Source organism: Stegodyphus dumicola, chromosome 3 (genome assembly GCF_044657685.1).
Source record: "Stegodyphus dumicola isolate Sdum_Otavi_A_Nest chromosome 3, ASM4465768v1".
NCBI classification, from domain to species: Eukaryota; Metazoa; Arthropoda; class Arachnida; order Araneae; family Eresidae; genus Stegodyphus; species Stegodyphus dumicola.
This window is the reverse complement of record NC_140770.1, coordinates 52018529-52031420: the sequence shown is the minus strand read 5'-3', so window position 1 is coordinate 52031420 and position 12892 is coordinate 52018529. Positions and strand designations below refer to the sequence as shown.

Below are 12892 nucleotides of genomic sequence, written 5' to 3'. Positions count from 1 at the left end.
ATGTGAGCAAAAGTGCTTTCAAAATCAAAGGAAACGGCTTATAAAACACAGAACCTACACCAAATGAGAATGGGATATAGGAGGATGAAGGGACAGTAGGTAATCCACATGTACTTTTTCCTAGTTCCCATGACGGTCCAGACGTAAGTCAGAATGCAAATGCTCAATTCATATTTGTTCTTCATTCATTTATTATACAATGATTATGATGAAAAGCATGATTTTTTTATTTTTCCTCTTCTGAAATAGTTCATGATATTTAACGACAGGCGTTCAATATTGCTTCATTGCCGTTTCTTTTTAGCCCAAAGGGGTATTAATTTCGTTTTGGCATTTTACGTTGAAAACTTTAAATGTCCGTTTCACTTTTCAAATTGTTGTCACCAAAATATTTTTCTCCCTGTATTACATTTAAAGAAATTAAACAATGGAGAAACTGTGTGAATGTATGTATGTTTCCTCGCATTGTGATAAAGCAACGGTACCTAGAGTCATCCAATTTTGAATAACTTAATCCTCCACCGAATATGGGCATCTATGAGCCCTAATTTGGAATGCTTTTATTATCGATTTCATATTTTGTAAAACGTTAACGAATTTTTGATTGACAAACTCGACGATATCAAAGCGGACAATAACACTGTAGGAGGGCGAAAAAATACTTTTATCTCTAGTTCGCGAGACCGTGTACCGGAAATTCTAAAGATATGCTCATTTAAAAATTATTTTGCCATATTGCTGTTGAATTGAATTTTATGGTTTAAGTTCGAAGAAGATGATATGTAATAATAAAGGTAACACGCAAAACGTTAAGAAAACTCTTCTTTGGACGTAATATAAAATCTGAAAGCGTTCAGATTTTTACTTGTATTTTTTTTCTGAATAACTTATTTAAAACTTCAGACTGTCTTGCTTTCATATATGTATTTATTTTCGCAACCGTCGGTCGTAGACGTGTAATTCAAATGACAAAAATGTTTTAAATGATACAAATGCTCATGTTTTGGCCTTTTACTTTAGACATCAGATTCGTAAAAATAGAAACTCTTAAACATTCCTCCGGTCCCTATATTTATATTTAGGAAAATTTTGTACTCTTTACTTACATATAAAAGTTTGATTTCTGTGTGAGCAAAATTAACCGAAATATTACCTTCTAAAATGTGTAAATTTGTACTTTATTTTCAATATGTATTCAAGGGTCAATTAATAAATAAATTGGAATAATGCGAGGTTGATATTTTACCGTTTAAATGGCCCTTAATGATATTCTTTGATTTACTGATTCTTTGGTGCCTTTATTTCTGTTATTGTAGGCATGGCTTCCTGTCCCCGGATTATATTATTGCCTAGGACGTGCAGTCCTTGGGAAGGGGGGCAACGTACGAATTGTGTATGTAGCCAGACGATTTTAGTGCAGTTATATGGGGAACTTTTGTATTTGTCTGTATAATGTTAGAGGAAAACTTAGAGAAATGGTGATCTGCCGGGAAAATAAGATTACTGGGGCTAGTCTATGTAACATTGAGTAAATGGCCGTCTTGTTAATTTGTCAAAATATTGCCAAACTGTCAACGGTTTTACAAAGTTGATCATTTGGCGATATGCCGTCCCTGTATCACCGTAATAGGTATCGTAATTGATTTCATATGTAACTGTAAAACCTTATCCGGCCATCATATGCCTTCAAGTGATTCCGAGGTTCTGTATGTTCTGTCTGTTCTGTGACGAGTTCTACAACTATTTTTGTGGAAAGTTCCAAAACTGAAATGTTCCTTTTGGTAAAACTGAATTTTAACAAGCTATTATAGTTTCTGTGTGCTTTCAAAGGGTTAGGAACCTGTACGCACGCAACAATCATTTTGTTACATTTGGTACGCCAAAAGAAATTTTATACATGTCATTTGTAGATTTTCAAAGTCTAAGAACACGTTACTAATACTATGAAGTTTTATTTCATTTAGAATCTTAATCTGTGGTAATCGTGTAAAAAAGGTCATGAAAATACAAATAATATTTTAATTAATGCAAATAATACTACGAATGGGCTACGGTGCCGATATTCAGGCCTGCTAGTGTTTTCTGAGGCACGACTTTTGTGAGATTCTATGAATAAGATCTTCGTTTTATAAAAAAACATTGTTGTGATTAATGTTTTTCAAATATCTGCGTGGTTTGCTAAGCATTTAGTTCTCAATATTAGAAACCCTTTCTAAGCTGAGATTTTATTTTTAGTTACGTAAAATGCAAGCATTCCACTCTTTACTTGTGAAAGGTCACTGTATATGATCTCCGATTTTGATATAAAACTACAGGGCAACCCCGCCAGATAAGCGTTCCGCGGCCAAAGCAAAATTTATAAGTTCTATGCACACCTGAAAAGTTATATAAAAACATTTCAGTATGAATGAAATCAATTCATTCTTTCCAAGCAAAGACCAATTGGTAAAAGTGTTTTTGTTGCCAAACCAGGAAACAAAACCTTTTAACACTTCAGAATAATACAATATGACGTCATGATTTAAATTTAATGTAATATAACGGCTTTTTCGCAATATCAATAAAAGAATTAACGTGGCAATAATATTGCGTCATTTATCCTAATCGGAAGTAAAGTTGCCAGCAGCAGCCATTTATTTAAAATGCTGACATTAACGAAAAGGTTTCAAATTACAATGTTACTTGCAATCGCTTACTTTTCTCAACGTCAGAATATGACCTTATTATAATAGATATATATTTCATGTTTGGCAGTGCTATTTTTATTTCACATTTTGTAAAATTTACAATTTTTTTAATTAACAAACTACGATTTGAAAGCGAGCAGTGGCAACACTTTTCGAAGTAATGCAGATTTTTGTCTCCAGCTCGCGAGACTGTTGCCACTCATAAAAATGAGTGCGGAAATTAGCGTTTTCTGAGTTTTTAATTAATAACTGGGCTGATCTGAAGTCGTACGAAGATGAGAATGGTCAAAATATTATCCCACGAATTTTTGGAATCCGGGTCTACCGCTCTGGAAACTCAACTCCCCGCCTTTCCGGAGGAGATAATGCCACAAACAGATTCGCACAGATTTTAATAGTATAGAACATTTCGGCCAATTTGATTGTACTGGATTCAAAACTTATGTTGTATTTTTTACAATGGAAACAAAATTTTGCCACATATAAAGTATAGAGACCGAAGGAATGAATAAAATGTTAGGTTAATAACTTTTACAAAATTGATGCGTTTAAATTTTAAAATACCAAAATATGAATTTTTTGGGTCATTTAAAATTTTGTAGTTTGAAGTATATACCTATGTTCGACGGTTGCGAAAGTAAGGGCCGGGCTTTTGCATGCATGCATGTATGCATGTATCTACAACACAATGTATCTACAACAGCACTGTAAATAATAGTAATAGTTACAATTAAACCTTACCGAGTTTATGTACTTTCCATGTGTCTGGACACTTTATGTGCTTTTATTTAATAGCGTAGGCATCCAGTCGAAAGTTAATCGAATGAGATCAAACGATAGTTTATCATTTCCTAAAAAAAAAAATAAAGTTGTGAAATTTTAAAGTTTCAGTTTTTTATTATACCCAAAGGGGCGTTTTTTTTAAATTGTGCGTTACCTTTATTAAATATCATATTCTTCGTACTTAAACCATAAAATTCTATCAAACAGCGATGTCGCAAAATATTTAAAAGAGCATATCTTTAGAATTTCCGATACAATATCGCGCGCTAGAGATAAAAATGTTTTTCCCCGTACAGTGTTGCCATTGCTCGCTTAGAAATTGTCCAGTTTATCAAAAACTCGTTGATGCTTTACAATATATTTAGATAATAAAACAAATTCCAAATTCGGGCTTTCAGAAGCTCGTATTCGGGAGGAGACTTGCGTTTTTCAAAATTTGATGGCTCTAGGTAACATTGTTTTATCACAATGCGAGAAACATACATATTCATTTATGCAGATTCTTTAATTTATTTAAATATAACACAGGGCGATAATATTTGGTGGCAACAATTTGAAAAGTGATACGGACATTTAAAGTGAATCGACAAAAAATGTCAAAACGAAATTAATAGCTCTTCTTGAGCTAACGCTCTTTTGGGCTAATAAATTTTGTAACAAAACTTCTAACAGTATTCTTTAGTTTCCCTTCAGTTTTCTATTCTAACAGAGAGTAAAGAGGGACAAAAATAACTTTACAGGATGTACATGATTGTTATTTATTAAAGTTATAGCTTTGCGCGGTTTTACAATTTACTTAAAACATTTGTGATTTTCAGTAGCCAAAGGACATTCCTTTCGGTGTTTCTCAGGACAGTTAAAGGAGCTGTGCCAGAAAAACTAAATAAACTGTTTACTCATTGCCAAGAGAATTTTGTTTTTAAGGTAAAAATTCCTTGCTGTTAGTTAGCAAGCTGTACTGTGCGCACCAGAGTATGGCTTTTCCAGTTTAATTCTTAAAAAATCTGATGTGTGCACCACATGACTTCCTTTCACAGAATATTAAATTATACACATTCTTTGCTGCGTTTCATTTAAACTTATTTCCTAGATTTTCAATATATTTCTCGTTCAATTTATTCAGTTCTCACTTCGCGTCAAAGGAAAACTACATTAAAACTCGGAACATCTTCATTAAAAATTGTAAAATACAGTTAAAACAGTTAACATTTTTAAACAATTAAAGTTAGTTTCTACGCAAAAACAAGCAATTCGGTCAGCGTGGAAGACCGATTTTTCGGTACACAAAAAAAGTTTGGTCCCACTCGGCAAAAAGACATTGAAGATGCAGAAGTTGACTTAATTTACTATTCTACAGAGTTCCAAATGTAAACAAATGGCGGTTCGTTAGTTTTAACTCGTCACTTTTAAATTGTTGCTAATTCTACAACTGTTGCATGCAGATTAACTAAAGGCATAAACACCATAACGGGAACATAAACCAGAATTCAAACACTTTAAAGGCAAAAAAAAGGCACAATTTACCAACATATAAGAATAAAACTAAGCTGACCGAGCCAGGTAATAGAGTGGGAATAGGCTTGTATAGGATAGGTGCAGCCGTGTGCAACGAAAAAGGGGAGGTTACAAATAAATGTTAGAGCAGTCCCATATCCAAAATTTGAAAGTTCTACGTCTACTCGTTCTTGAGTTATGCGCGATACACATATACGAACAGACGCCAAGGAAAAAAATCTCTTTTAAATCCGTTTTATATCCATTTTACAATCCTTTTTGGCAAAAACAGTCCTTCAGTTTCTCCGTACATACAGATATAAAGCAAAAACATCGTTCAAATTGTTTCGAGAGCGGTTGGTATGCATATTTTCTTTGAAATATGATACCCGAAATTTTTCGCTATTAAAATACTTTCCTCACTTCATACAAGGAAGTAAAAATGCTTAGGAATTTAGTTTAGTCTCCGAGTGGCTTATAAGATATTTCATTTTAGGAATAGCAAATTCTACTCAGCTAATTTCATAATATCTAGGAGTATACATGGCAGCATAAAAGTACCTTAAAATTCCAAAGTAATTTGTAAGACTCCTTAAAGACGTTACTAAGGTCAGAACATAAAATTTGTCTGCCTACCAAATTTGAAAAGAACTCAATGCAATTCATTATCTGCTATTCGATGCGTGTTCTCTTTATTAAATATGTTCTTCGCACTTAAACCATAAAATTCAACTCAACAGCAATATCGCAAAATAAATTTAAAATGAGCATATCTTTAGAACTTCCGATAGTCTCGCGCGCTGGAGATAATTTTTATTTTTATTTTTGTACGCTGTTGTCATTGTTCGCTTTCAAATCGTTGTGTATGTTAATCAAAAATTCACAAAATATGAAAGCGATAATGAAACATTCTAAATTTGGGCTTCCCATAATCGGTGGAGGATTAAGTTATTCAAAATTGGATGGCTTTAGGTACCGTTGTTTTATCAATGCGAGAAACATACATATATTTATGCAGATGCTTCATTATTTAATTTCTTTAAAGAATGAAGCATTTTCATTATTTAATTTCTTTAAATATAACACAGGGAATATTTGGTGGCAACAGTTTGAAAAGTGAATCAACGCAGAAAGTTAATGCTAAGTACCAAAACGAAATTAGCCCTTCTGGGTCTACAAATTTAGACCCATATGCATTTCTAAAATGCCTAAAAGTTAATCTCAAAATTTCTGTGTATACCTTCTGTCAAATACTTGCGGAAAAGTATTTTTTGTCATATTTCTTCTCATAGAATCTCATTTCATTCCTCGTAATCGGCCTACCAGCGGCCGAGCAGTAAAGTCTCTGAACACTAGTAGTTCGGTCTGAGGTTCGAATCCCGCGAACGGGCTGGCTGCATGGGCGATTTCGTGGTTTTCCCCATGTGTAACGTGTATACGAGCCAGTTTCCCTTAGAAAGTCCTCCACGAAGGCATCCCTCCCCTTAGGCAGATAGCGCTAGTGTGCTTTGCCGTATTCTCAATACACCACCACCATTTCTCGTAATCGTTACATTCCATAACATAAACGTGTTTAAAGTCTGCTATTAAGTTAAAGCTCGAAGCTGATGTTTCCTGCTCTAATTCAGCCCAGCAGTGGCTGAGAGGTAAAGTCATTGAACACTGGTAGTTCGATACGGAGTTTGAATCCTAGCAAATGGGCTGGCTGCATGAGCATTTTCGTTGTTTTTCCCATTTGCAACATGTATACGATCGAGTTTTCCTTATAAGTCCTCCACGAAGTCATGTGTTGCGTTAGGCAGGTAGCCCTCGAGTGTTTTGCTGTAATTAAATAAACCAAACCTGCATTTACTTTAAACGCGCTCTTTTTGTTGTAAAATCATAGTACTATCGCTGGCCTTATCAGTTACGTATTTTATAGCAATTTGTCGCAATACAACAGTTCTAATGAGGATTTCAACTTCCTAGCTGTCAATGTCCTGTTACGATAAGTAGTTACAGTAAGAAATCGATCTTGGATGCTTTTGAAGACATAAAACCTCTTTCTGTAGTCTACTACTTGCGATTCCAGAACCTTTTAATCACTTTCAGATGGAAGAGATTATTTGTTTTGAAATATTTAGCCCTGTTGGCGTTTCCATAATGGTTGCCTTGATTCGAAGTGGCCGACATCGACGATGTTGGAAACTGATAGTTTCAATAAACACTGAAGTCAAACCATGAACTGCGAAAGTGCATTTGGAATCTTTATTTTCCATAAAGCTTTTGCAGCTCCCTTCGTACAATGTCTTGCCCAATGTTTGCATTTCATAAACAGATTGATCAAATTGAATTTGATAATATTACATTTGTTGATTGCTCAGTCCGTGAAACAGCGAATAAGACTAATTGGTTGTTCCACAAATATTATTTTTATGTATGTAAACTAATTTAGGATGAGAGTGTGTGGCTAAATTTATTACAAAAGATTTTATTCTTTACAATGACTGCTTTCTTTCAGGTTGGAGTGGTGTTGTTGTTTTACTTGTTTGCTGTGTAAATTCGTTGTATTCAGGAGTTTGTCTCGGCCGTTGCTGGACGATACTTGAAGAGCGTTACGATGAGTACAAACAGAAGAACAGATATCCCTATCCAACAATAGCTTACAGAGCAATGGGCACCAAAATGAGGCAAGATTATTATTAGCTTTTAGAGGAATACTCGTATAAGTATGACCTTTTGGAAAGACTTATATTTTTTCCAAAATGTATAAATCCAACTTTTACTGAGCATGCTTTTTAAATAAAAAATACAGCGAATTCGTATATAAAGCTATTTTTTCTGTAAACAGTTTAAGTCTAAATTTTTGAATAATGCCCAAATTATTTGTTCTTATTATTGACGCAAGATCTCTATTTAGAAATTTATAATTATTTCTTGTCAGATTTTGCGGTTTTATTATTTTCTTAAAATCTGTTTAAAAGTAAAAATTGTATTCCATAACGATTTGAATTATTATCTTTAAAATAGAATATCACCTATGTTTGAGATTACTTTTGCCTCTCCTACAAGAACAGAAAACAACATTTGCAACTCAAAAACGAACGTAACATATGCATCTCAGGAAACTTGTGATAAAAACATCCCAAACAGATTGAGAAAGATCCTGAGTTTGATACTACAGGCAACGTACTATACATTGAGTAATGAAGTGGAAAATGAGCTAGGCATGGGCAGAAAGGCTACTCATAAGTTTCTCTATAATGGAAGACGCTGAAGAAAGAATTACTATAAATTAAAGGAATATGAATTAAAAGTTTCATCTAGAGATTATTTAAGATTTCCTTTTTATAATTTTGAAATTTTCACTTTTTTCTCTTTTCGAAAAAAAGGTAACATCTGTTGTTGCCAACTCTAAAAATTAAACCTTAGCTATTGAAAAAAATTAGAACTATAAAAGAATTTAAATTAAAAAATAGGCAGTGCTTGTATTTACCTTTCGTTCATTGTTATTATTATTCTCATGTGAATGATTCAAGAGATTCCAAAATTGTTAGAGATTAGATTCCTATTTGAGAAAATTTAGGATTCATTTCATTACATGCTTGACTATCATAATATTAAAATTGCATACATTTTGAATTAAATTTTAAAAGAAAGTAAATATATCGTAAAAAGTAAATGAATGTAAAATTTAAAAATACATTACTTTAAATTATATTAATTACTATAATAACAAATGTGGATAAAAAGAGAATATTTGAATAAAATTTTAAAAATTAATTGCTTATTTGTAATCTATACGTCATGCGAAATTTTTTCACATTTCTTAGACTCTGGGTTGCAGATGACAGCCCAACACAAATGAGAAATTTAGCAATTCATTTATTAAATCTTGGCAGAATTTAACACTTATCATTTCTGTATTGCCATTCGTAATATAAAATAACACTTATTACAAATATTACTAAGAACACAAATTGGTCTTTTTTAAGGATTCATTTGCACTATGATTGAGAATCACATATTTTTTATAATGTTGAAGATAAAACAATTGCCTTATCAGTCACCGACTTATGACATCTGTTTACTTTTAATACGAATTTATCGAAACTGAAAACAATAACACTTCTTCGAGATGTTAAAAAATGTTGCCTTTTGTTATTGTATAAAATGTTGAATCATTGATGGTTTTCGCAATGATATATTTTTTTACCGCAAACAGGAAGTTAGAAACAAATAACAGTATTTCAAATATTCAAGTGTGAAGGGGGATTTGTGAGGAAACAAAGTACGTATGGATTTAGCCTGCCGTAGCTGATTACTACTTACATTGGATCTTACACTCTTGATTTCGTTTGAATAACAGTTCTAAGAGTTTAAAAGTAAAGCATCTGCCAAAAAAAAAAAAAAAAAAAAAAAAAACTTAGCACATATCTCTTAAAAAGAACCACAAAAGTCGACTCTGCGTAAAGTGTTAAATAATTATGAAACTAGTTACTAAATTCTTTTGTTTGGCAGTATCTTCAACGAAAGCAGCTAGTCAATAGTAGTATTAAGCTTAACACAGTGGGAATTAGCATCGTCGTCCCCATGTAATTGTTATCTACCTACGAAATATCCTTTCTGGCAGGATGACTATTAACACTAGACTTTTATAAGTTAGGTCAGTGGTTATTCTAGGCGGTGCTCAGTATCCTCAACGGTTTCATAATGACATACAAGAGTTTATGACCGAAAGCCCCGAAAAAGATATTTTCTGTTTGTACTGTTTATCTTCATTTTATGATACTAAAAATTATTCTTATAAATCTTTTACAGAAAGAATGAAAAAAATTATCCGAATAAAATGTTCCAGGAAGAGAACATTTTTATTTTTTTACTACAGTTCATTGTAGGTTTTATACAGAGTACGGCAGAAATAGCTTCCGGATTTCATGTGTAAATAATAAACAGTCTTTGTCGAAAAATTTATTCACAAACTCAACGAACGAGGTTCACCATTTGTTTTCTATGTGGGAAAGAAATTTCCGGATTTATAGCTACTTGATAGTTTTTTTTCGTAGTGTTGCCATTGCTTGCTTTTTAAAACCTTGAGTTTCTTGGCCCAAAAACTCGTAAATGCTTTACAAAATATAAAACTGATAATAAAACATTCGGATTTCATATGCCCGTATTCGGGTACAGATGTACGTTATACACAATTTGATGGCTCTAGGTACCGTTGTTTCATCACATAGCGAGAAACATGCATACATTTATGCAGATTCTTCATTATTTAGTTTCGTTAAATATAATACAGAGAGATAGTATTTGGTGGCAATAATTTGAAAAGTGATTCAGACTTCTAAAGTTTTCGACGTAAAATGCAAAACGGAATTAATAGCCTTTCTGGACTAACGCCCTTTGGGCTAAAAAGTTTAGAGGTTTTGATTTTAATAAAAGGGAAACGTAAAGAGCATAAAATGTTAATTTTTTGCCCTCTGTACAGTTCATTTTTCATTTTAATATACTTTATAATTAAGTCGCTAATAACTTCTGCAAACAGAAACTTGAATAGCATATAGAATATTCAGAATTTTACCAAGTTTCAGGCCTTTTTTTTAAGAGTTGCACTCTTGGAGATTTCGAATTGACATTTTTTAAATTCTGTTAAAAAATCTGTGTACCCCACAGGACTTCCTTGTACGCAATGTTAAATTATACGCATTTTTTCTTGCATTTCATTTAAACTTATTGTATTGAATTAAATCAACTTAACCGACAACGCATAAAACACAATAGAATAAATGCATTCTTTTAAAATTCACTCTATTTGTTTACCATAGCGACACTCTGGCGCTAGGTTCACTTAACAGAATTATATTTCATTCATATAACTCAGAATGCACAAAATTTATATCATTTAAAGAATTATTTAATCTTTGCCACATGTTCTATTCAAATACTATAATAAATCTAGAACGACGTATAAAAGAAATTAAGCAAACAAAACAAAGAAACTGTTTTTCACAGACGATTGAGTATTTCTCATTCAATTATTTCAGTTCTCACTTCGCGACAAGGCAAAAAACATAAAAACTCAAAATATCTGTATTAAAAATTACGCAGTAAATCTTAAACACTTATTTCCTCGAAAAAATTCCAGAAAGGATTAAGCATGATTTAATTCGCAATAATAAATGAAGGCGTTATCTTTGTTGTTACGAAGCTAAGTTTCTCTAGATTGGCAACAAATCCACTATCCTGCTGTTTCAAATGTGAACAAGCAATGGCAGCAATCAAAAAAATTATTGGGCTTAGCGGCACTTAAAAAACTTTAAAATTGTTGATAATTCTAAAATTACTGCATAGGTTTACTAAAGGCATAAAAACCTTAACTGGAAAATACGAAAAACATAATTCAATCATTTTTAAAGCAAAAAGTGTACAATTTACAGACGCATAAGAGTAAAGAAACTGAGATTACCGAGCCGGGTAACAGTGTGGATATATTTATATACGTTTGGTGCGGCCGATTGCAACCAAAATACGAGGTGCACATCTACATGTTATAGCAGTCCTCTATACAAAATTTCAACGTTCTGAGGCTACTCGTTTTTGAGTTATGCTGGATACGTACATACGTTCGTACAGGCGCAACGAAAAATTCTCTACAAAATTCATTTTAAAGCAGTTTTATAATTTTTTGGAGGAAACGAGTATTTTATTCTGTCCTTACGTACAGATGTCACGCAAAAACATCGTTAAATTGCATTCGATAGCGGTCAAAATGGATGTTTTCGTTGAAATATGCTGCCTGAAACTTTTCGCGATGACAATACTTCCTTTTACTTCATACAAGGAAGTAAAAACCGTGTGGAGTTTCCGACGCATTTTTCGAGTCCAAGATCTTTCACTTTTCTTTCTAAACTTTAAACCCTGAATCTTTTACTTATATACTCATGAATGTTCTAGTTATAAAAATTCCAGTATAAATTTCATATTTTAAAATCAATTTATGTGCATATTTTAGCATTTTTAATTCCGAATTTGTCTTAAATACTGCGGTAACGTTTCTTAAGAAAACTGGATAAGTATACATGTAAGGAATAGCAAAAATTAATTATTAATTTTATTTCCCTTATAGATATATTGTATCATTTTGTATTGATTTTACCTTGTTTGGAGTGGCAACAGTATTTCTCTTACTGTCATCTCAACTAATAGGGAATTTAGCTGCACAATGGGGAATTTCATTTTGCTACTGGATCTTGATTCTTGCTGCCTTTCTGGGACCCCTTATGTGGCTAGGGACGCCAGAAGATTTTTGGTAATTCAAATATTTTCCCATTTTCATATTATGTTTTAAAGTTTATTTTTAAAACTGTTTATCTACTAAATTTTCAGGCTATTTTGCTCGGTTTCATTTCTAACATTGTGTTTTAAAGTAAGCTATTAAATGTTAATAATACCCTAGCAAAAAATTAAGATTAATAACTTTTTATAAGAAACACACATGCTGCAGTTATCATTTGAAACCAAAACTGCAATAAATGTGTCTAGGTAGTTCCTTGTAAGTATGACACTAGAAAATTCGATATACAAAGTTATTTTGTTCAATTTAAAAGAATAAAATATTGCCTCTAGCACATGTTTGGTTTTTAAAATGCTTCAGCACTTGGAAGTGAAACAAGCAAACTTTTTGAGAATTTCATTTGATATTAACAGAGCTTATGGCCTGCCTGAACTGCTGAAACGGCTTAATATCAGCGTGACATGAAACTTAGAGGTGATGCAGTGAATTTTGAGGCAGTTTTTGCCACTTCCTCGCGAGAGCATTTTCTATCATCTTTGCCGAATAACACGTCTCCTAGACAATCCCTTTCATATTTTAATAGAATCAGTTCAAGTGGGCATATCGGCTGCTCCATGCGTTTGATTCCGTTCTCCAAAGCCAGTCTCGCACT

The 12892-nt window shown here is 32.6% G+C and overlaps 1 protein-coding gene across 2 annotated transcripts in view; it reads left to right on the top strand.

Moving 5' to 3' along the window:
* Positions 1-12892, top strand: part of LOC118187414 (uncharacterized) — a 41252-nt gene that overhangs the window by 13849 nt on the left and 14511 nt on the right. For both annotated transcript variants that reach the window (XM_035357630.2, XM_035357631.2), the window contains exons 3-4: positions 7465-7633; positions 12073-12255. In XM_035357630.2, coding sequence (XP_035213521.1) covers positions 7465-7633; positions 12073-12255 — 352 coding nt within the window. The remainder of the gene's footprint in view (positions 1-7464; positions 7634-12072; positions 12256-12892) is intronic.